The 25,535-nt window shown below is 44.0% G+C and overlaps 1 protein-coding gene across 5 annotated transcripts in view; it reads right to left on the bottom strand.

Annotated features, from left to right (window-relative positions):
* DEF8 (differentially expressed in FDCP 8 homolog) overlaps nucleotides 1-25,535 on the bottom strand; it is a 192,817-nt gene that overhangs the window by 165,334 nt on the left and 1,948 nt on the right. For 4 of the 5 annotated variants that reach the window (XM_085639800.1, XM_085639802.1, XM_085639799.1 and 1 more), the window contains exons 2-3: nucleotides 7,272-7,406; nucleotides 7,104-7,136 (exon numbers count right to left, since the gene is read on the bottom strand). In XM_085639800.1, coding sequence (XP_085495926.1) covers nucleotides 7,104-7,136; nucleotides 7,272-7,395 — 157 coding nt within the window. In that variant the 5' untranslated portion in view covers nucleotides 7,396-7,406. Of the gene's footprint in view, nucleotides 1-7,103; nucleotides 7,137-7,271; nucleotides 7,407-17,500; nucleotides 17,525-25,535 lie in introns of those variants that run through there. The other variant, XM_085639801.1, reaches the window with a different exon arrangement.

Below are 25,535 nucleotides of genomic sequence, written 5' to 3' on the forward strand. Positions count from 1 at the left end.
TTTGTGTACGTGGAAGGTAATTCTTTGGTTGAGGTATTGTGGTCCTGTGTTGCGGAGTAGGGACTTGTTGATGCCGGCGTAGAAGGCGTTTCAGTAGTCCAGTCTGCTGGTTATGAGTGCATGGGTGACTGTCTTCCTTGACAGGGAGGGATCCATTTGAAGGTCTTTCGGAGGATGCGGAGGTTGTTGAAACAGCAGGAAGTGACGGCGTTGACCTGCTTGTTCATGGAGAGGGAGGCGTGGTCCGTGGGCTGAGGTTTCTGGCATGGTCCATGGGGGTCGGTGGACCGCAGAGGGCGGTGGGCCACCAGGTGTTATTCCATGCTGATGGTGTGGTTCAGAGTACGATGACTTCTGTCTTCTCAGGGTTGAGCTTAGCTGTTGCTCATCCAGGATGCAACATCCTGCATTCCTTCCCGGAAGTTGAGTCTGGTGATGGTGGGGTCCTTGGTGAGGGAGAGGATGAGCTGGATGTCATCAATGTAGGACACTATGCTGAGGCCGTGCTATCTGACAATGGTGGCAAGGGGGGCCATGAAGATGTTGAAGAGGGGCAGAGTGATGATCCCTGGGGTACTCCGGAGTTGATTTCCATGGGCTTGGAGAGGAACGTGGCAGTCTGAATTGTTGGCTTCTACCGGTGAGGAATGCGCGGATCCAGTCGAGGGTGGTTCCTTGTATGCCGGTGTTGTGTAGTCTGGCGGCGAGTGTGCGGTGGGAGATGGTGTCAAAAGCTGCTGACAGGTCAAGTAGGATCAGGGCTGCGGTGTGACCTTGGTCGAGGAGGGTGCGGATGTAATCTGTGGCGGCGAGTAGGGCGGTCTTGGTGCTGTGGTTGCTGTGGAATCCGGACTGGGATGGGTCAAGGATGGAGTTGTCTTCGATGAACTTTGTTAGCTGTGCGTTGAAGTTGTCATAGAAGTTCTTGATTTTCAGATGGAAGTACGATCCAAGCTTGTTGCAGAGGTCCTGGGAGGGGGTGACGTGTAGCTATGCTGGGAGGTTTGGTGAATTCTTGGATGCCGCTGAAGAGCTCCTAGCAGTTGCTGGCGTCGGCGAGCAAGGATTTTACTGTTGATGAAGGTGGTGGTTCTGATGTGTTGGTGGTATTGCATCATGGCGTTTTTGTAGGTGGTGTCGTTGTTGGGCGTCTTGTTGTTTTGCCAGTTCTTCTCGAGGCGTCTGCATGTGCTTCTGGCTTCTTGGAGGTCGGTGGTGAACTAGGTGGCTTTTCTGTGGCGCTGCCTGTCGGAGTTGCGTAGTGCGGGTGGTTGAACCGGTCCTTCCTCTGGATCTAGTATCCGTCCGGGATGGCAATGTCGGGGATGGAGTCGGTGTTGGTCCAGGTTTCTGTAAAGACGGCAACGTCTGGAGATAGGGCGTCGAGGGGGTTCCAGATCTCAATGGCGTGTCTGTGCCTGGAGCGCACGTTGAGGATGCACAGCAGGGCGTCTGCAGTGTTGGCGGCGGTGGTGAAGGTCTTGCAGCAGTGGCAGCAGGAGAACTGGCCGTGGGTTGTATTCGGAGTCGACTGTTGGCAGTTGTTGTTTCTTCTGGGGTGGAGTACGAGGTGGGCTGCCGATGGCGAAGGATCCAGGGGGTCTAACGCTGGTTGCGGTCGGGGCGCAGACGGGCTTGCATTTGGCGCGCCTTCGGCCCGCCAGCGGCACGCCCGCTGCACACAGACGCCATTATATAGGAGAAGGGGGAGGGAAGTGCAGCTGGGAGGCCGGTGTGGAGAATTGGAGGGGCGGGGCTGCGGGGGGCAGCAGCGAAAAAAGTGACGGGAACAGCGACTACGGTGCGAGAAACGAGCGCAGTATGGGAGCAGGCAAATTAAGGCATAATACAGTGGCAAAGTACAAAAACAATCAAGGCAAGACAGATATAAGCAAAAAAACTATTTAAGGCAAAGACAAGGACAAAAAACAATTCAAGGCAAAGACAATATGCGGGCGGGCAGGGACACAGAAGTCACGGCAACTACTCTGCTAGAGGAGGCAGGGAACAAGGACAGAGAGCAGCCTCGAACCCCTACCTGTCTCAGAGGAGGATGGGGTACCAGCGACAAAGGCTCAGTCTGTGGAGCTGCACGGGCGGGGAACCGGGTCTCTGGCCAGTGAAAAGGGCGAGTCTGAGGTGCTTTGCTTGTTTAGAGACTATCAATATACTTTGGCTACACCGGTTTTTGTACGTCTGAGCATACAGAATACAGGGACTCTTGAGGATTTGGTGAACCTAAATCTAGAGGTTTTGAAAGATATTAAACGTAGCCAGGAATAGACTGCCTTTGACCATAATAGGTAGATTTTTTTAAATGGTAGCAGGTCCAACAAGCTTTAACATTTTGTTTACTCAATTCCATTGTATTGTGATTGGTCAGTATTATAGAAACTTCAATACATACTAATTAAATTTTCATGTGCACATATAGGGGCTATAATGTCCTGAAAGAAGATTTGAAAGTACTTGCTGATGGATGGATTGGCTTTTCCAGAGGCATAGTTGTATTGTTGGTGGTCATATTAGGGCATTCTCAATCTTGTGTGGGTTATATGCAACTATCAAGAAATACGATTTATTTTTGGCTATGATCTTTCCCAAGAGTAGGTTGTTTTTTGGAAGGGGTTTGACAGATTTCCACCTCAAGCAAGATAAAGGTACAGTATTTGACTTTGCTCTGATATCTGTGCACATGGAATGACAAGCATAGGAGCTATTGAAACCTACAAGATTATCCAGGGGATACAGCTACTTTAAAGGATACCTTATGTGCCCTGCTCTTGCAAGCTGGTTTACGTATGATTGGCGACCCGGCCTAGTAGATGAGCAGGGAGCAGCCTTAGATGGACAGGAACATTTCCTGCTCAAGACTCAAAATTGTCTCCTGTGGTAAAAATATTAGCCAGTTTACAATTACAAAGATGAAGACAGAATCTGATGCTCTTTCAGTATAATAGAAGGGCAAGTGGAGAACTGGCGATCCTCTACATCTACATCGCCTTCATTGACAGCGTGGTGGGAGTGGTTTACGGATGACCAACTGGCAGACATTTCGCAAGTATCTATTTGTTTACTGCACTGTACTTTCAATCGTACAGGTTTAAGAGAAACCACTTCTACACTGTTAATAGGAAAGGCTGGACTTCAGCAGAGAGGTACAAGCATGGGGACAGTCCAAAGATGTCATGATGAAAGGTTGCTTCCGCTGATGACATGCATTTATTTTTTGTTTGCTCTGCATTAATGCCTTTTTGGATGGCGGTGAGAAAGATTATTAAAGAAGTGAACGGTCATGAGGTGACTTGAAATAGAACCATAGTCATTTCTGGTATTCTGCCAGATGTAGCAAGCCTGCACTAAAGGTATTTTGTATAATGTATTAGCTCCAGTCCAGATCGGTGTTAATGGATTTGGGAGACCTTGGCCACTTTTGATGACTGGATTTTGCATCTTAAGGGCACAGGCACTCTGGTGATGGAGTCTGGTAGTGGTAATATTGTGCAGGAGTCTTGCTCCTTTATGTGAGAGGGGACATTGAGGTAATATTCCAGTGGTAATGTGAGAATTTGACAGTGTAATATTAGACAACGTAGTGGGGGTGGAATGAGTACAGGGCTCCAAAAGGCATGTTGGAGATTCTGGTGGCATCAGAGATACTGGTCAGTAAATTGGAACGGGTAGATTGTATGGTATAGGCTCAGGCTAATATTACCTTTCTGAAGGAAGAAACTGTCCCTCAAATGAATAATTTGGTAATTAAATCAACCCAAGAGTAAAATACAACGGAGATGGACAATTCCTGGGACTTTAAATAACCATCACTCGGTCCAAATGACGCGTGGTGACAAGGCAGCGGAGAATTATACATACCTTAAATGCATTTGACAAGTTAATGGAGAAGAAAGATGACCCAATTAGGTGCACCCATATGAAAGATGCAGGAGTGTAAGATTTACTGCGGCTACAAAGGAGTGAGAGGACAAGGTAGTGGAGAATAACTCAGACCGCGATTACCAACAACAGGTTCACTGGGAAGTATGACATCTCAATCAGGTACACCCTGATGCAAGATGCTTGATGATACCCCTGTCTGGTCCTGCTGGCATTAAGGTGAGAAGACATATCTAGGTGCCAATGGGCAATGCACAGTGACCAGGGCCAGACTGGGAAGACAACGCAGCCCTGGCAATTTTCTCAGATCAGCCCCTGCCTGGCCCGGGGAGGCTGGAAACACTTGCTTGCTGCTTTTGTAACTGGGGGCAGATATTGCAGCACCGCGGCAAAACTGGCCCCTGCCCTTCCAGCCTCCCAGGGAAACGCCTGATGCACGCTATGGCCAGTCTGGCCCTATGAGTTACCCTTTTAGACCAAAAGATGTTGCTGTTGTCTTCATCTGACTGATCAGTGAGTGCCCGAGCTAGACATCCTGCGAGGAGTGAAGAGGAGGGGGCAACAGAGTCTCATGATTATCTCAGATGATAAAAACCGATAGGCTGATACTATGAGCTTACAAAAGTAATCGGTAATCTAAAATCTAAAAATAAGAGACCTTGAGAGCATGACTTGGACGAGGAAATGCAAGTAACTATTGCACAAACTTGTCAGAAGATGGGCTATGATGTGCTGAGTTGGGCGGTGAAGGAGAAGTAGGTGAATCCGTATTGGGTGAAGAGTAAAGAGAGGCAGGAAGAGGAGATGTATAGGAGAAAAGAGGGAGGGATGAAGCCGAAAATTGATGGAGAGGATGGAGAAAGGAGTGGAAAGAGGATCAGAAAAGGAGAGCAAGAGTTACGGAGGCTTAAATGAATCTCCCAACCAGCTGTCAACTGCACTTTATGGAGCTAAACTTCGAGGGATTGGTAATTGGTATAAGCTGATCCATAAACAATTGCATCCCCCTATAATTCAGAAACATCGGGAAAAAATACTTCGGGAGACTGATTGCAGTCTATCCGAAAAGGAGTGGGAGTGGATCAGCCTCTCTGGGGGCCGTGCACTTCGTGCTGCAAATTACAAGAGGATGGCTTTTCTTTCTAGGTGGCTGGCCTATTTGACACCCTCCATCTTGAGTAAAAGGTTTCCCGATGTAGAAGACAGGTGTTTTCGTTGCGCCAAACCTGGGGAAGGCGGATGGCACCATACCTTCTTCGTATGTCCCAGGCTGAGGTCTTTTTGGGAAGCAATTTTTTCGGACATCGAGCGTGCAATTGGGAATCCCATTCCTATTGCAGCTGAGACTGTCTTATTCGGCAGTTGCAAGGGAGACCTACAATTGTCTAATTCAGAAAGAATTTTTATTTTTATTGCCTGTGCAGTAGCTCGCTCTCTAATACTACAAAATTGGAGATCAAATGCAGCCCCCTCCCATTTGAAATGGATAAATAAAATGAAAAGGGTTAAAAAATTTGAGGAGGCTTACGCTAGGAGGGTTGGAGCTGTAAGAAAATTTAAGCGAAATTGGAAGTTTTTTGAAAAATTGGAGACAACTTAATTTCATTCCCCCTCAAGAATGTATTTGCACTCTGTTTGGCAACTGTTTTATAACACTGGAAGTGGTGAATCGCTTAAAATCAGCTTTTTTATTTTGATTATTATGATTATCATGATGTTGAATCCTTCTTTGACTACAATCTTTTGTAGTCTGCCTTGTCTTGCACTTGCACTTTAAATGGCTTAAAGTACTGTATTTTTGCTATTTGCACTTGGTGTATTGCACTTTTGTATATTGCCTTGTTTCGCATTTGCACCTTAAATGATTCAAAGTACTGTATTTCTGCTATTTGCACTTGGTATATTGCACTTTTATCCTGAAGTGATTAACGATTACATTGATCATTAGCTATCAAAATTCTGATTGCTGCTACACACTAAGCATATTGTATTTCCTATTAGTGTTTTCTTCATTGTACCTTTTTTCATCTTTTCGCCATACTATCTATGTAATGGACGCTAATTGTACTCTGTAATGTCTTCTTTTATCTACCTCTTGCTCTGCTCAATAAAAAAAAAAATAAAAAAAAAAAAAGAGTTAGGGAGCAGTAGACGTGGTCAGGGAGAAGTCAGGTGCATGAGGAAGAAAATAAACAGAGGTAGGTTATGTAGTGGTATGTTCAAGAATGATGTGTCAGGGTCACATTGTCCATTACATGGTTGATATGTCTCTTGTCTATGTCTTTGGTTCCTTTGTGTGTGCTGGCGCCGAGGTGTATTGGTTCCACCAAATTTACAACAGTGCATCTCATCGTAGTGCAGCTAGGTACTGTCAGAAGGCCATTATTTTCCCCAAAGATCACTGATTTAACAATTCGACAGATTATCGTGTGCAGACCTGCAGCATGTGATTCCTGCACCAGCAATAAGCAATATACTCATCTAAAAAAAATTCTAGAACACCACAGCTTAGTCCGTGGGTCAGGCTGCAATTGCCACTCTCCATCCAAACTGGATTCCAAGTAAAATCTAAGTCTAAGCATGCTCGGCCACATGAACAAAAGACGGATTACGTAGCAACGTAATTGCAACTGGCAGAAAAGTTTCAGGCGCTATTAACTGGAAAGTACCTGCACTTCACTGGAGGTCTGCTGTAAGTGAAACTGAGTGGTCTGCATAGGCACTTCTCAGTATGGTCTCAAATACTTTTAAAGAAAGAGCACTGATACTTCTCCGGATTGCTGCATTTTAAAATGGAGGAGTAGCATTAGTTCATGTTAGGGCTGCTGTGTGTTAAATGGGATCCCACCAGTACTTGTAAGCTAGGCTGCCATTATTTTAAACAGAAAGGAAATGTTGCATTCTGTTTGCCCTGGATAAACTGTGCTATGTAGTGGGCTCTGCATCTGGACAGAGCACCTCTCCTAGAAAAGGACCTGCTTAACATAGTTGCATATGTACCTGTACAAATCTTTGTGATCATGCACATATGTTTTTACCATTACACTCAAATGCAAACTTCTTAACTTTTTACCTTCTTGTTTTTATGTCTTGCAGCTTCACCATAGAGAGATATTTGCCCTCTTCAACGTTCCCGCCCACAGATAAAGTAAACACTTTTTTTGTTTCTTGTGCCTTAACAATAAAAAACGCAGAGCTGTTTTATTTACCTCTAGCGTCTGCCTCTGCCAAAGATTCCATTCCTGCAACATAATAGGGAAAAATTACTCTGATATAGTATGCATGCCTCGCCTTTTATTTCTGTACTGGTTATAATACTGGCATGTTAATGGTTTGAGAGGAGTATGTGCTTTGACTACAGTGGCAATGGTACTTACCAACAGGGGATAAGATGTTGATGGCCCCTGGGGGGCTCTGGTCATCCTGACCACTACCTTCCTGCTTGTTGAAAGGGTTGAGGTGGGCCTGACGAAAGCGAACCAGCTTCTCATCATATTCCATATCAGGGCAACCTGTAAGTAACAGACCCAAGTGAGAGACGAAAAAGTGATTCTGACCACTCACAAGAAGTAAATGTGTCTGCCAAAGCTCATATCGAAGTGACAGTAAATGAATGGATGAGAACAACACATAGTCAATGGAACCACCTGAAGCCGGCAGGGCACCAGTATAGATAAGTGAGAAGCAGAATAAAAGGACATAACATCCTGTTAATTCTGGAAGATGCGCCCAATGCATGAATTCCAAAGCACCCACAGAAAGTTTATGGGGCATATAAATGATTAATGCTTACAAAAAAAGATCCTACAATCCGGAAGTTGAGACATGCAAAAAAACTGCACTTTTCCTGAAGCTTGCACGGGAACTAGGTATCTTGCTTAGAAACTAAAAAGCATGCAGGTAATAGTTATAGTTTAGACAGTAAAGGGACAATGTGTCATCTCAGGGTTTGGGCAGACCCAGGGCATTTCTCTTCTCTATGGCATGCTTGCCCGATGCGTGTATAGCAAAGACCTCTACGCTCAGCAAACGTGCAAGTAGCTCATCAAGGGCCTCATGTAGGTAGCCAAATACCGGTCGGTAACGGCCGATTTTCGGTAATTATACCGTTACCGACCGGTATTTTGGCTATTGGTATGTAGGGGGACATTTTTTGGTTTCGGAATTTACCGATTCGGTAAAATTACCGAATCGGTAATAATACCGAATCGGTAATGTTACCGAATCGGTAACTTTTCCGAATCGGTAATTTTACCGATTCGGTAAATTCCGAAACCAAAATCGACATGTAGGGGGAGTGTGTGGGTGTGTTTAAGAGTCGGTATTTACCACCAACTAATAGTTGGTGGTAAATAATTAATGGTTGTGTATGGGCATTTTGAAGCGCGTAGCAGTGTGCAATGTGGCATACATACATGCCCTTAGGGCATGTATGTGTGCCACATGTGCACACATGGCCGAATCAGGGGTGCAACAGGGTGTCAATGTGACACCCTGCCACCCTTGCATGTTCTCCACCATTACCGAATCGGTATTTACCGATTCGGTAATGAGGCATACCTTCCCCTCAATGGGAAGGTATGCCTCATTACCGAATCGGTAAATACCGATTCGGTAATTACCGAATTGTAACGAATCGGTAAAAAATACCGACTCATTACCTACATACGAGTTACCACTTCTAAAATACCGATTCGGTAACGTTCGGTATTTTAGAAGTGGTAACTGGTATGCTACCTACATGAGGCCCCTAGTCCTGTTTTTGTCTGGTTCTTGTGTTTTTACTTCTTTCCTATTTTAATAAAAACGACAAGTAAAGAATGCATAGAAAAAAACTGATCTGGGTGGCCAACTCATGTCAACATGGGGCTGTTTACAGAGTCTGTGCTCTCAAGAACTGTACTGACTGACACGTATTTATAAGTTGGGCTTTCAAGAACCTAAAATGTGGAACCAAACTGAATGAGCTTTCCACGTGTAAAGTTAATCTAGTCTGTGTAGATGTGCATGAATGTGGAAAATCGCATGATGGGAGGTGTACTCAAGCACACAAAAATGCCATGGTGTCCACGAAAGCATGTGCTTGGGTCGACTAAAGAATACAACAGACTGCGAAGGCTTTAGAAATGCTCTCCTTAGCCACCCAAGACATTTCAGTTGAAGCACTTTAGTCACATAAAACAAATCATGGCCTTGTGATCAAGTGGCCAAACAGGGTGAAACCCTTATGACAAAGCTCCATTTGCCACGACCTCTGGGTGGGTAGCATATACTTGCTGACGCTGTATGGATATGTGGATCCAAGTGATTTAAAAATCATGGGCCATCCTGTGCCTAAATGGAGAGCCCATGTGTTCCCTCCCATTAGACATATATACACAGTCAAAGTCTTCTGAAGAAGACAGGGAAGGCACAGAGCTGTGACACACGTAGATGGTATCTGCATTAAGAGGGAGGTCACACAATATCTTTTGTACCAGTAAGATGTGCTTGCAAAGGGTTTGGGAGGTTTGTGTGAAGGTAACAATAATGGAAAGAGGTGTGACTGCCTATGGCAAGAGGTGACCCTCTGCAGCTGTGGCCATGGAGAGTGCTCTTTATTCTGCTGTTGAGAATGGTGGAGAACTTATCTCAGATGCTCCTGTTCTGGGAACATTTCTAGCTGTACACAAAAGTACAAGTGACGAGAACATGTAGATGGACTGCTTTACTCACTGTAGATGTGAGCGAGCAATGCAGGTTTTATCCTGTCTCAAGTCAAATTCCTACCAGAGCTCTGTCCAAGCCAAAGGACTTGCCTGGCTATAGCTGAAGGCAAATATTTGGCTCACCATTTGTACGAAAAGCCAGAGCTGAGGCTGGCTTTTCTGTAAATCACAGAGGAGTTGGTCTTCTTGTACCCTTGATTTAACGCTAGGGTCTTTGAAAGTTTTACATTTTTTAACAATTCGATCAATCAATTTAATTCCAAACTTGTCATTTCTTGTTCTTGAGCAGCACCTGAACATCCCATTCGGTCCTACCGCACCTTTATTAATTGCCCAACAATATATAAAGGTTCTGAGTTCTGTATTGAAGGTTAGGTTGTGTACAACTGAAGCCAGGGATAAACTTGATCCAGCCCTTAATCACAGAACAAATGCTATCTTACCTATATTAACTTTGCCGCCTACAAATTGTCTGTAACATTGTCCCTCACATATTCAAGAGACTTCAAGCTACTGGCGATGGATTGTGGATTATTTTGGACTCTGTTACATTTGGTCCACAATGTTCAAACAGACCTAAGGTTTGCTGGTGTGAGGTGAACAACAATATGCAGACATTGCGAGGGCCTGTCTAGTTGTTGATGCCAGTGAATGAACAACGTGCAGAGAGACTTCCATTTGGATAGAAGGGCAACATACAGGTATTTTGAATAAGCTCCATTTTTATGCTGAAAAGGGAACTCAGTTCACTTTTTCTCTGGACCTGCCAGCAGTTACAAAGAAGGAATTTTACTAGGTGCTGTAGGAAAGGCTAGTCAGCTACTGTGGAGGTGTCGCAGGTGGTTACCTCCAGCTGCTCAAGAGAAGGGGGAAGGTCTTTCAAGTGGCATATAGCGCCAGAGAAGAAGTGAGATGTGGCTTGTGGGTCACTGGGGCAAGGTTTAAAAAGCTGGAATCCTGGCTCCCAATCATATCAAATGTCTTGAGGGGATTCACTTGCCGAACTCAAGGGAGTCTAAGGAAGGCTTATAAACGCCTCCATGGACACAGTGGGCCAGCTAGAACAGATATGTTGGAGTAGTTGAGCAATACACTTTGCACATTAGCTATATCTAGCAGGCCAATGGATGGAGAGAGGCACCACAGGTCTCAGGCCACTGGACTCATCCGGAGGTCCACAATATGCAACACTAAGATTCCCATGCAAGGCTTTAGGAGGGGCAATTCGATGGGTCAGTGTGGGTTTCTGACACCCCAGCCTCAAAACGCCAAAGGGAAATGAGCTGGTGATAGTGAACGGAGACTGATAAAAGACTCTGGTTAGGAACAAAATATAACCCTGTCACTTACGGTAGAAAGCTGCACTCTGAAGAAAGAATAATGTCCCTTCCTCAGAGCCTCCTTGCCTAATAACTGATTGACTGGGCTGCCAATTCTGAAAGAGGGCGGGGGTGACTAAGGCTTTTGATAGGGTCCAGGGCCATCAAGAACGAGCAGGAGGTAAGACGGTTTATTTCTACTTTTTCTCAGATCGCTGAATTTCAGAAAAGAGGCTACCATTAGCTTCCCAAAAGAAATGTGCTGCCACAAATGAAAGATTCCCTGGGTTAGCATGTAAGTTTTATAAAATGAGGAATATTTACCAATATCAGAACTCATTGAAGAGAGTGTGCGGCATAGCAGCTGCTGAACCAAAATGAGGGTATGCAAAGTGGAAGAGAATTTTTTGCCACAAGATAGGTGGTGAATGCGGGACAACTAAAGTGATCTTGAGGCCAACGCACCAGACTAAACTGCTAAAATTGCTGAAGTGCAGCCAGTGACGCAAGATTGTGCGTGAAGGTGAATATTGTACATGAACCATTTAGAGAAGCTTTTTCACCCTGGCAGATGTAATGTGAGATGGCACCGAGTGACATGAAGTCAGCAAGAACCATACCAGACCCAAGATACCCCCGAACAAGTAAGATATCTGCCTGTCAACTATCAAGAACGTCTCCCACATTATCACAAAGAAAGAAATCAAAGTGAAACCTGAAAAGAGATAAACTCTCAGAAACTCGTATAAAAGTGCACTGGAATGAATTACAGGCCTTCTTGTGGTTCCATACTCAAAAAGACTAGTCACTGGCTGAGCCGAGACTTAACACGACTGATGAAAAGGCACCCTTCATACAAGAAGAAAACCAACCCATTATACAGAACTACCACAAGACATGTCTACCCCAGGACCTCAAACGATTAAAGACTGTAGAAGCATTACACGTTGTAGTGGACACGCTCGATACTACAGCGACTGAAAAAGTGAATCCTGAGTCTGGCTTTATTCTCACGGCTACACTGGTGGCAGCTTAGCTTAAGGAACTCAGCATCTCTGTGGTTCTGAACTAAAAGCAAGTAGTATAAACATTGCCCTGCACTCATCCTTAGTCTCATCTTATCATAAACAACTTGAACTTCAGTGCGGATGTCCTCCCAACAAGAAACCCAGAAATTGCTGTCACACCTTACAATTCCTGGTGCAGCCACAGGAATATTGGGAGATGGTGCTGATGTCACTTCATGGTGGCAATTGCCATATTAGGACTGAAAAACCACTTGATATGGTTTGAATTCAGAAATCTGGCGAAGTACCTTAAGAAGTGCATTTGCTACGTCACCTTGAAAATTTGCCACTAGTCATTCACGGAATGTGTCACTTTAAAAATATTTGGATCTCATCGTCACGTCATTTGCTGTCAACATCTAGGATGTAGCAGCAGTCCTGGTGATTACAGACTATTTCACTAGGGATCCCTCCAAATTACTACAGCAATTCTGCTTGCTTGCGTGCCTGTTCCAAAAACTAGGAGTTCTGGAGTTCTCAGAATTATATGTTTTAGATCAATAGATTGTTTTCGAGCTTGGTACCACTGCATTAATGGTGAGGTCAGTTTATCTGAAAGATCTGCAGAGACCTTAGTTGTTAGTAGCATATATTATTTTGCATATTGGACAAACAATTAAACAACAACTTTTGCAAGGGTCCTATTTAAAAACTCTTTTATAACCAATGACTGGTAAGCGAGACCTCATTAATACCGGAGAATAGATTGTACAAAATAATTGATAAGTGAATGCTTTCAGTCAACTAAGCTGAGGACCATCTCATAAACCTTCTATGATTTACAACTTAGAATCCAGGAATTTTTAAAGGGACTGCAATTTGTTGGGGCTTATTAAAACTAAAAAGGTCTGGGATTGTTAGGGATACTCATGAGACTTGTTTACAGAGCATTGATCTGGAAGTCATTATAGCAGATAATAAAATGTGCATTTGCATTTTCTTAAGGTCGGAATGTCAAGTGCTGTTGCTGTAGTATACAGAAGCATTATGGAAGAGAACTGCAAATTAGTGGATGGAAGAAATGTTGAGAATTTGTTCAAACAAAAAGCCAGGTTGTTAAATAGAAAATCAAATGCAGTGACTCGAAGGTGATCTTTTCCCGATGGAAGTCAATGAAACTATTTAGACTTGGCTGAATCTTGAGCGAATTCCCAGAGATGAAAAATGACAAGGACCGCAGCATTTTGAGTTACTCACAGGCCCAAATAAGTACATTACAGAACTCTGCAAAAGTAGCAGATAAAACAATAAGGGAGAAAATGAAGGGCCTTCTAGAATCCCGGTTTTGGAATGGAGATTCAGGAGTCTAGTTAAACTGTCTCTGCTCTCTCAGAAAAAGGAAAATAATCCACTATAAGGACTGGCCTGAGATGTGACAGTCAGCAGGATGATTTAGGAGGATCTAACGGTCAACGTATCTGGAGTTTTGAAATGCTCTTAAATGCTCAAAATTCAAGCTTATTTTTTAATGGACCAGTCATTTTTACAGTTTCTCACTCTGCTTGCTGTGCTCCTTATAATTACAGTTCTATTCTCTATCTGTCATGCTGTCCATGCAGGAGGGCTCACAGATAAACTTTATCACTGCTCACCTCCCTCACTTTCCTCATGCGATTGAGGCACTGTGAGTAGCAAGAGTAATTACTAGGGTTTGAGATTAATTCAAGCATTCCACCCATCACTTCTTTGTTCTAGTCATAAATCACATGTGTGCAGTGCAACGCTGTATAGTCACTTATATGTGACTGTACATTTCAATTAGATCTGGCAGAGATTTAAATAGAATTTGCTAACAGAGGGATTGTGTTTGTGGGGACCTATAGCCATAGATTGTTTAGAGATCACTGGCACAGGACTCTTAATTTTTTTTACATTTTTTCTCCTACCTAGCAAAAATTAGAGCCTTTTTGGGTTAACCCAAACAAACCAGGTGAAGCCAGTTCTGTCTGATAATTATTACAGAGCAATTCAATATAAAAATGGTGTAGTTAATTGAAATGCCTGGTGTTTATTCGTGGTCAACTTTAAGAAAAAAAAATGTACATCAGGTACGGTTTACATTCCTTCAATAACAAAATGCTGCTGTCCAATTCGAGGGTTTACGGCATTTGATTAAGGCCAAGCAGATAACTTAAGATACTAGACCTGCCGGTCTGGAAACATTTTTCATATTTTTCAGGACCAGTGTCGACAGCAGCTGAGAGATCTAAAAAAATAAGGCCACTGCCTCTACCTGCTATGACCCATATACCAGGCAAACAGCCACATATCAGTACCTAGCATGAGTGGGGTCCAGTGGGCATGGGGCTACTTGCAAATAACATTGTTTAGATGTACAGCGAGATGGCTAGTTAAGATGTCTCTCTCCTCTCCTCTCGTTCAAGTGTCCTGTCCAAACCCACTTCCATTGCTACTGATTTGAACCAGCTTCAGGTCCATATTGCCTCAGACATTTTAAGGCAAGGGCAAAGTGGGCTCTGGTGCAGGGCCTCAGCCTTTCGGGAGGAGGGCCCTAATAGAGCCTGTTCTGTTTTGCATAAAGTCTTGTCCCATTGACCCAGAATAATTTTGAAACAGATTGTTTTAAATGCCATTTTCCTTTACTATAGGTTCAATGTGGGTGATGTCAGAGTCTATTACAGACATTTTGTTTTGCTTGTTTTATGCAAAAACCATAAAACGTTTTTTTACATCAAAACAGAACCTCATATATAAGAAAAGGAAGAGTGTCACAGATTTGTTTGAAGTAATATTTTTGACCTGCTGCTGTGGAACAATATTGAAAACACACATCACTATCCCTAAATATTAGATGTAAACACATTTAGAACATGGACCAGTGTGCCTGTGTACTGTCAGTAACCTGCCCATAGAAGACATGAAAGAGTTGAAATAGAATCATAAATTCAAATTTTTTTCTAACAGGTGTGCCCAAAATACATTTGGCCCGTGGCCCCCAAAATCCTTAGGATACCCCTGCATCTTGCTAGGCAGCTCAAGCGTATCTACCAGCAAAACTACAACTAGGATCGGGACCCAATCCCTATAAATTCTCTGTGGGTAAGATGTATAGGTAAAGCTCAGATTGACCCTTTCTGAGACTACCCTTTACAAAGAATAGTTACAACTCTGGAATGTGAAAATCTGTTTGACGGGTGGTGGTAAAAAGGTTTATTGCCAAAGCACCAACGTTGGGTCAACGTCAGCAAGAAAGCATTTGTCACTTCAGATGTGTGATATTGAGCTTAGCCAATCTCAGTCAGGCTGAGACTGCTGTAACACGAGCACATTCCATAAATTACATACTAGGATTCCAGGTTTTCAAATGCGGGGACGATCGGTTGAAACTGCGCCTGGCTGTGATGAAGTTAGGTGTCTCTCATCTCTGAGCAAATACATTTACTGGAACATCATAGTGGTCGGATTGATCATTATTTTACTACGACAATTTTGGCAACAAGGATGGCACTGGGGTAGGACATGCTTGTACTTCTTTTTATAATTCCCTAGGAAATAGTTTGTGTGAGAGAATTTACTAACTGGTGTACTGCTGGTATGCAGGTGCAGATGGCTATCAAAGAGATTTTATGGGCGTATCACACTACTGTACATGCTGAAACAGGGAAAAGTCATATTGAAATGATGCGTGGCAAACAACCAGGCACCAAGTTGGTATCATCCTGAATGCGTGAACGTGTCATTGGGAGGAAACAAAATTGCATGACGGAGAAAAAACAAGTAAGATTTATTCAGGTGGGAGACTGAGTAAAGGTTAAACCGGGAGGAGTTGGCAAGGGTTTGTCTAAGTTTAGATGCCCATTTAAAGCCAAGTTCATTAGTGGGAATTGGGTTAAATTGAACAATAGGCAAACATTGAATCTTAGAAGGGTAGCTTTATATCAGAAACAGGGTGAGGTAAAGGATATGACTATGGATGGAGGAAAATCACGTTCACCATGGTTGCTGATGAATGACAGTTAATTTACTGGGCCACAAGCAAACAGAAGATCAAGTGACAGAGTAGAGAGAACATGTGAATCATGAAATATAGGAAGAGGAGAAAGAGAACCAAAAATAAGACAAACTCCTGTTTATTAGGGGGATTATGTACGCGGTTAGTGCAATTTTGGGGCTTTAGAGCATGCTATCATTTGGTTTTATGTTTAAATAAATTAGTATAGTATCGTGAACATTGATTGATCTTAGTTGGGGGGGGGCGTTCTTTCTCTATCACCATGGTATGGTTATTTGCATGTTTTGTGTACTCTTGTGTTTATGTCTCTTTTCTGTGTTTAATGTTGTCGGTTGGGTTGTCTGCTGGGTCATGTAATTTTATTATGATTGTAAGGGGTTGGTCACAATAATGTCTTTAATTATTCATACAATATTTTAAGTCTGAATGTTTTACTAGTTTGCATGTTTTACTATGTTACATGTTATAAAGAAAGAGGATGTGTCATATTATGCTTAGCCAATGTCAGCCAGGCTGAGATTGCTGTGACATGAGAGCATTCCATAAATGACATACTGGGATATCATGTTTTGAATGCAGGGAACTGTGCCTGGCTATGTTAAAGTTGGGTGTCTCATCTCTGAGCAATTAAACATACTGGAATATCAGAGTGGTCGCAGGGAACATTACTGTACTACGTCAATTTGCCAGCAAAGCGGAGCTGGCAGCAGTATTAGAAGACGTTAGACGGTCAGGAAAAGGTCACTGAGTTCTCCTCAAGACTATTGCAAGGTATAGAAGGATCAAATCCAGCTACAGAGAAAGAGACCCTGGTCTTATGTTGGGGAATCAATAATTTTAGGTATTATTTGTCGGGACTGCCCTTAACAGTAAAAACAAACCACAAGCCTCAACTGCGCATATTCAAATGCGGAAGAGGTCTAGAAGGGAGTGAAGCACCCTGAATGTCACAGTGGGCTATGACTGCAATGGAATATAACTTTGTTGTGTAATATTCTAAGAGGGCAGGTAATGTTGTAGCCGATTGCTTGTCAAGGTTGCCAGTTGAGTGTGCATCACATGCAGGAATTGACTATCTTTGCAAAAATAAATTGCAATGTGATTGTATTAACCCACCAAGGAATTTGAAAGGTAGGCCGGTTGTAATTGCACATAAGAGGTACCTCAGATTGAATATGGCCGAAAGTAGGTTGACGTAATTTTTCTGGTGAACAAACATGGACTGTAAGGTTGAGGGTAGTGTTAGGAATAAAAAATTAGCCAGCATTCGCGCCAAGAATTTTCAATTCTATTAAGGGCACGGAGGCGAAGATTATGCTTTGTCTTTCATTTACTGCAAACAAACAGCAGCCAATAAGATCATTTATAACATTTGTAAACACAACATTCCCAGAATGCTTAGTGTGAAAGAACAATAACCATAGAGACTAGCCCTATATAACAGTCTTTAAACCGGAACACCTCCTCTTTCTTTGCCCAACGAGCAGAGTCCAAGTCTATAATTAACAGTCCAAGAAAAAACAATAATGCATCCATCACCACGTAGAATGCTGAACCATCAGGAACTGTAGAACTTGAAATTGCAGATCGCAGAACCAACATCTCCTAGGACCATGGTCTATTCCCATTTCTGGTCGGCGCCTGAAACAAAAATTACGTACCCGTAATAATTGTCATCAACTGGTAAAGCAGGGTGGGTAAACAAGACATTATGATACAGAATAGCAGTTTTGTTTTTACCTGGGTGGGATAATCTTCGCCTCCGTGTCCTTAATAGAATTGAACATTCTTGGCGCGAATGCTAGCTACTTTTATATTCTATTACAGGACCGGAAGCTTCAGATTATGCTAGTTTAGCGCTTATCTACCAACTGAAGCTACATCGCCCACAGGTTTATAATAAAATTGTTTGAAAGTAGAACTGGATGACCAGTCTGCAGCTTTCATGATTTTTTTTTTTTGTGAAAATATTTTATTGAGGTTTTCCAACCGTCAAACCAATAAACCAATGTTGCTTACAATAGTATCCTATATAAGACCCAGTCATCAATACACAGATCAGGAGAAACCAGATCGTCAACATTTGCTACCCTAACTCCCCCCCCACCACCCTCTCTACCCCCTCCCCCCCTCTGTCAGCGTGCCCGCTTCCAACCCCTGTAAATTGAGACATTAAGCACCCCGAGGTCCGACACAGCCCAGCTCTAAGCAACGGAAAAGAAATCAGGAATAATCTCAAAGGACCTGAGGCTCCATGTCCCCCGCCATATACTCTTCATGCTCCCGCCCTGACCACCCACGTGCACCTCAATACTTTGTGCAGACACAGACCCCCCCAACTACGCTGAAGGGGCCTCATTCGATGCAGTCTCCCCCGCGGTCCCAGAGGGCCCCGCCCCGGGTCCCAGACCCCGGCCAACATCTACAGGATCCCCGTCCTCCTCGTCCAACTGCTCCAAAGCGCGAAGCCCCTCCACTAGCGCTCCCCATGCCCTAGCCGCATCCAGCGCCTTATCATTAGCCGCCCGCTGGGCCAGCTGCAGCCGAAGCGTCCCTTCGCTCCCCGCCCAAGACAAGAAACTCGCCTTCCACCTCAGAAAGCTCGGCCCGGCCTGTGCCTTCCAGTGCATGGTGAGCTCCCTCTTCGCCATTATCAAACCCAGATCATAGAATTTGCTCGTGATTTTAGTACGAGGAGTCTGCGGAAACCAAAGCAGGAGGCAAGTCCCCATCTCCACATCCAGCTCGCGCTCAGTCACTCGATTCAGACACGCCACCACATCTGTCCAGTAAGAGCCCAATCCCCGACAGGACCAAAACATATGGCCGAAATCAGCCCCGTCCGCCCTGCACCGGGGGCATGAGGAGTGGGAACCTCCAAAGTACCGCAAAATTTTTACCGGAGTTAAGTAAGCCCTGTGAAGAGTGAAGAATTGAAATCTAGCGTTGCGTGTGCCCTTCCAGGTCCGTCGCAGCAGCTGGGGCCAAGTCGTCTCAGGAAAGGCCTACCAAGATCACCCTCCCATTTACCCCGCAAGGCATCCAAGGGCGGAAGCTTCTCCGTAGATAAACGCCTATAGAGACAAGTGATGGCCCTGACCGTACCCGCCGCCATAGTGATATATTGGCACCCCAAAGAGGTCATGGGCTCCGACAGGCCCATCTTCCAGTGCTTCTGAATCCCCAACACCAAGGCGGCGTGTGAAAGATAATCCCCCCTTGGTAAATCATAAGCCTCCTGTAAATCCTGGAAAGGTAGCAAGACACCCTCCCTGTATAAATCCCCGATCATATGAACCCCACATTCTTCCCAACCAGCCAACGCCGACCAATCCCCACGATGCGGGAGGGCCGTGCACATGCCCAGAGGAATTTCCGGAGCGTATGGGACCACGAAGCCTGCCCGTCTCTGACTGCGAAGCCAGCACAGCCGGAGGGTGCCCTCCTCGAGGGTAAGCGGGTCCAACCTGAGCCGCTGCTGGAGCACAATAAAGGACAACACGTGACGAGGGATGACCCTACCCTGGGGACCATCAGGACCTCTAAACTCACGCGCCACGGCCTGTGTAAGCCATTGCAGCTGGGCCGCCAAATAGAACCATTCAAAATCTGGGGCTGCCAGCCCCCCCTCCTCTCAGGGTCTCATCAGCGTGGCCAGAGCCACCCGCCGTCTGCCCGTCCCCCAAATAAACCCTGTCATCAAAGCTGCAGCTTTCATGATATCGTGTAAACTGGTACCAAGCATGAATGATTTGGAGGCCATAGCACCTCTAACTGAATGTGCACCAAACAAGTTAATGTCAACACCTGCCTCTGACATGACAAATCTCAACAAACTGGCAATAGTAGCAGAAGTAACAGGTTTAAACGGGTTCTGTAAAGCAATAAATCACCTGAAACAACCAGCAGGGCGAAGTGGTCGAGTACAATCCTCATATTTCTTGAGACATCTGACCACACAAAGTTTATCATTTAAAGGAAACACATTATAATCAATAGATCTGGAAAAGGTCATGGTATGAGCAGTAATAACAAAAGACACACCTTCAGGTAAAAAATCTTACCCTCTAAATCAAGTACTTTAACATCTGAGACCCTGCGGCAGGAGGATAAACATAATAACATAGCTAATTTAGCCGACAATTGCTTACGAGACAGTAACTCATTATTAGGCCATGCATCTGATGGGGCAGGTAGAGCAAAGTTTTGTATACCTCCTCTATTTTGCATGAAAGTATTAATTGAATAACCTACTTATTATAATTTACTAATTGTGTGCTGTGATATATTAAAAACTAAACATTTGCATACACAAATTACATGTAGGAACTTGCTATTTGCATGGCAAAATAACTCTAATAACTAAAATACGTACGCATATTAATAATAGTATATGTGGTAATTAGATATTGCAGGATTTATGTTGCTTTTGTGATGTTTGCATTTTCGTGGAGGACCGTAAAGGTGAATATAATGCTTTAAATGTCACTATATGCTAGGAAAATACTAATACATAAAGGGGTTAGTAAGGGTATAACATTAGAAGCATCATTTCTTTGTATTAATTACTCTTTTGAGTTTGTTTCGCATAAGTTGACATTTGGGCCTAACGCAATATGGCGGCAGAAACCGAGTTCAGAAGTGGCCACCGTCTCGTGAAGCGCGAAGTCTACTGCGCAGACTCGGATGGCTCTGTGAACTTCCTAACGACCTCTATACACTCTGTTCCGGTCAAGGATAGGTTATTGGTGGACTGCCAAGACCCCGAAAACTAGAAACTGGTATAAATGAACAATGGATTCTTACAACTAGAAGTCGAAACTGTGCACCATCACTATTATTTCATCACCGGAAAACGTATCAGCAAAATCCATGTGAACCTGAACTGACCAAAAATCGGACGTTTGCCACCAACCAATCGAAATCTTTCTCCGCCCAAAATTGTTTCATGTTATCCTGAAATATATTATAAAAAGAATAGTAGAATAGGGAGGGGTGGGATCGTTCGGACATTTAGGTGGTTACTATGACTGCACACCCTCTTGACCCCACAGGTGATGACTGATGCTGGCATGACTTCTGGTTCTTTGGCGATCTTTGGGACTGTATCGTGCTGAGCAGAGGACTTTCGGACTTTGAGCCTTGGCCTGCTTTATTCGGACAATTGATGACAAAATTCGGTTATGCAGAGCCAATGAATTAGAGAAACCCCAGATAGCCAGAATAGGTAAATATGATGTTCTGTGATTGAAATAAATTGATCTAGAAATTCTAAACTTTGATGAGACAAATGCTAATATTAATTACAATGAATCAATGCCTTTTTTGGGATCATTCTGGAATTTTTTCAGGAAGGCCAACATATTAGGGTCAATATCCGGGGTCTCAGTGACCTTACACGGCACATCGAGACGTGGACATTCCGACCTCAGACGATTCCTCACATCTCTGTCGAAACTGCACCTCAGGTTTTGATGGATATAATCTGCCACCTCAGAAGGAGGGGCCCAATCAGAAGATCTGGGGTGCACTATATCTTGGGGGTTGAAATCAAAGGGGGTAGAGGGCTGATAAACAGGGGGGGATTGAGGGTGTACCACCAACTTCTTGGCTTTCTTCTTCTTAGGGGACATGGTGTGGCTGGTGGAGTCCATGTCCGTGTCAGTATCTGTATCAGTAACCACCTTGGGAGCTGCGGGCAAAGGGTTCGAAGACCCTGAGTACGGATGATCCCTAGCTGCCGGGGGAGGCAACTTGGTGATGGTCTGTGCATGCGGCCAATTGGAAGTCTTGGAAGACGCAGATTTACCCCCAGACGTAGAAGCAGGCGCATTATCTTGTTGTAATAAGCAATGGCGTTTCGCGAAACTTTTTAGTTGTGCCGTAATAGGCTTCAAAGCCGCCGCCAAAGCCTTATACACGGTCTTAGGGACCGCCACCTCCACTGCCTTATTAACGGAGTCCTGAACAGAGGCATCCAAAGCATGCACAAGGTTGTCTTCTAGGAGGGGAGCATGCTCCTCCTCATAGTACCCATATTCGTCCTCCTCAAAGTAGGCCCAGTCTTCCATGTTCACCGAGTAGTAGGTGAAACCTAAGACTAAGTATCAAGAATCCCAAAGGGATGAATCAAGGGGGAGCAACCCTGATGCAAATATTAATTACAATGAGAACAAAAAGTGCTCCTCAGAAAAGTTGTAGTCATAAGCAGCCCGAAGGCATCAAGAGCCTCTGCAAAATATATAAGCATGCACACAGCTTGGGCCAGAAACTTTTATGCAGCCAAAGTGAGGCGTCAACTCAAGGGCACAAGAAGAACAACCAGCAGCTCCGACACGTAATGAAAAGTGCGCAGATCGAGGAGGAAAATCAGATTGGGCGTCGCGTAGCCCAAAAGAAGCCCAAAACTAGCCCAATTGGGCTACGCGATGTGACGCTCCGGGAAGCGCTGGCCCGTACGAGGGAAAGCACTGCCAGCCGCTGCAAACGCGGCGAAATTGCCGGGAGTAGAAATGGAGGAAACTGCAGTCGGAAGGTGAGGCGCGCTCTCAGAGCAGATCCCTCACCTTCCGAGGAGCGTGACCGACCGCACGGCGGCTGCGCGCGCCGAATGCCCCACATGTGTATCGGCAACAAGGCAGCACTATAAACACTGCACACACCACAATAGGCTGCAATACAAAGAATTCATTGCTAACCACAGGCAAATAAAAGCACAATAAATCACTTATATCCAGAGAAGAGCAAGACAAAAAAAAATAATAATAATCGAGCACTTATCTCAGAGAGGAGCAGCAAAGAAAGAGGAGGTGTTCCGGTTTAAAGACTGTTATATAGGGCTAGTCTCTATGGTTATTGTTCTTTCACACTAAGCATTCTGGGAATGTTGTGTTTACAAATGATCTTATTGGCTGCTGTTTGTTTGCAGTAAATGAAAGAGAAAGCATAATCTGAAGCCTCCGGTCCTGTAATAGAATTGCTATGCATGTTACAACAGTAAGAGTTGCCAAGGGAGACATGGAAGAGGTTGGCCATAGACTTAATAAGACCAGTCAGCAAATTAAGAGTGAGGGATCAGTTTCTGTGGATTTTGAAACATGACCACAGTAAGTGGTTTGTGATAAAGAATATGGATCAGGTAAACACAAGCAATGTGGTTAAGTCTTTTGCGAAAAGCTTTTATGGAGCTAGAAATATCGAAAGTGTTAGTCCTAGATAATGGGACACCATCAATCTACAGAACTATGACAAAATTCCTAAAGGAGTATGGGGCAAGACACAAAAGAGCAGCATTGTTTAATTCCACAAGCTAATGGTCAAATGGAAAGGGTGAATCGGATGGTGATGGAGAACATACAGTTATCTTTGGCAATGGCTTCACGTGGAAGGATGAGTTGTCCAAAGAGATTTGGGCATAAAGAGTAAGTTCCCTTCTATGACAGAGTTTCCCCTTTTACAGGCTGAAATATGAGATGTTTTTAGAGCTGTGTTCTAGTCTTTATAGAAACGAGCATGCTTTAATTCTCTGACTTTGTGACACTTTACGACGTATGTGGAGTACTATGAAGGCTCTAGCTGCATGTCAGTTGAAACTGTTAGTGCACCTGAAGGTCAATATTGGAGAATACATTTTCGAAGTACACAACTTTGTCCTGTTTGAACCTCAACATTATTCCTGAAAGGGAGAGAGAATGTGGATGGAGAGAAGGGCATAGAGAGAGGATAGGGAGAGAAGGGGAGGGAGAGAGGGAGGGGTAGAGAGAAAGAAAACAAACAAACACATTGTGAGTGCTATACAGATGTTGTGTTGGGGAGCTGTGGTCTGGCTTTCTTATGCGACAACCAGTTTGCATGTGTAGAATTGAATATTGCTGCATATGGGAGGAGGGACGACTTTTGCTACTTCCAGTATGTTCAGGTGTGGTGAGGAGGAAGAGGAAGAGGAAGAACTAGTAGTAGTGGGGGACACATTTTAAGTTAAGCAGAATTGGTGTGAAATCACCGCACTTGACATCACAGGAAGTGACATCAGATCTTAAGATCTTACATATGTTTAGCAAGTCTATCAAGAGTACATTTAATCCCACTACAATGTTTAACAAATCGAATTTTGCATTAGGGTTGCACCAAAACATATGTTCCTGCAAAGCACATTATGTAACAAGCAGTTTTTAGGTCTCGTGCCTAGCGGTGCACTGCGCAGCTATGTAACAAGCAGTCTTTAGGTCTCGCGCCTAGCGTTGCACTGCGCAGCAAAAAGTCCTTTTGTCCGGGGTTCAGAAATGGACCCTGGAATCGTACACGCTCGTGAGTGTGTTTTTTGTTTTGTCTTCTATTATTGGGCTTTTAGTGGCTGTATTTTTTAGACAGAGCACGCAATAGGCCAAAGGCAGGCGCATCGCTCCGCCCACGGCCTATTGGAGTCTGTTACGCGCACTAAAGCCTATCTGGTTTCAATTATCGTGCCCAGACATGGGCGCGATAATTGAAAGCATATGGCTGTCTGTGGCGCGCGCACGTGCACCATTGGCGTCTGTCTCTGCTTTCAAAAAGCAATTGCTTTCGGTTTCGCGATCGCTTTACTTGTGGCTTTGCTTTCAGTTTTGCAATCACTTTACTTGTGGCTTTACGGCTGCAATACAGTTTGTTGCTTAATTGGGAGGAATGTGTGGCTAATCTTTACGCGGTTACAAGGTAAAATAAATATAGGCGGTTACAAGCTAAAAAAAAAAAAAAGTGCTGCAAATATTTACATGGTTACAAGGTAAACAATGCGTGCCTAATAATTGCTCTATACCTCTCTTTTTCTAATGTTGCATCAGGCTTACTGAAATAATTGACTGTATCTGCTTAGCTACAAAACAAGGACTCGTTGGGGCTAAGTCATACTTTCTGACTGGACTGAAAACGTGTGATTTTGGATAGAGTTCTTTCTCTTTCCGTTACCCGATTCCCTTAATCTAAAATGGCGCTTGCTTACAAATACAGTTATAGACAGAAATACACAGAGCAAGACCTAGGTACAGGAAAACCGACGTACACACATATAGAAAGTGAGATTAACAAGCAAAGAGATATACAGAAACAGAGGCACATACACAAAGCTAGAAACTGAGACAGATAGACAAAGAGGAACAGAGGCAGAGATAAAGACAGAAACTTATAAACACTAAAAGGCACATACAGAGTTTGATACATACATGCAAAAACAGTGTACACATAGTTAAGACACATAGCGGAGCATGACGGGCACAGAGGAGCATAGACAGAGACACACAGATAGACAGAGAGAGATAGAAACGCACAAACTAAGAGAAAGATGAATACACTATGAGAGAAGAAACAGACAGTAAAACAAATACATCTTGTGGCTTTGCTTTCAGTTTTGCGATCACTTTACTTGTGGCTTTGCGGCTGCAATACAGTTTGTTGCTTAATTGGGAGGAATGCGTGGCTAATCTTTACGCGGTTACAAGGTAAAATAGCGGTTACAAGGCAAAGTAAATGAAAATTCACTGCAAATATTTACTTCGCTACAAGGTAAAATAAATTAAGGGGGTTACAAGGTAAAAAA

The sequence above is a fragment of the Triturus cristatus genome, chromosome 12, assembly GCF_964204655.1.
Source record: "Triturus cristatus chromosome 12, aTriCri1.1, whole genome shotgun sequence".
NCBI lineage: Eukaryota > Metazoa > Chordata > Amphibia > Caudata > Salamandridae > Triturus > Triturus cristatus.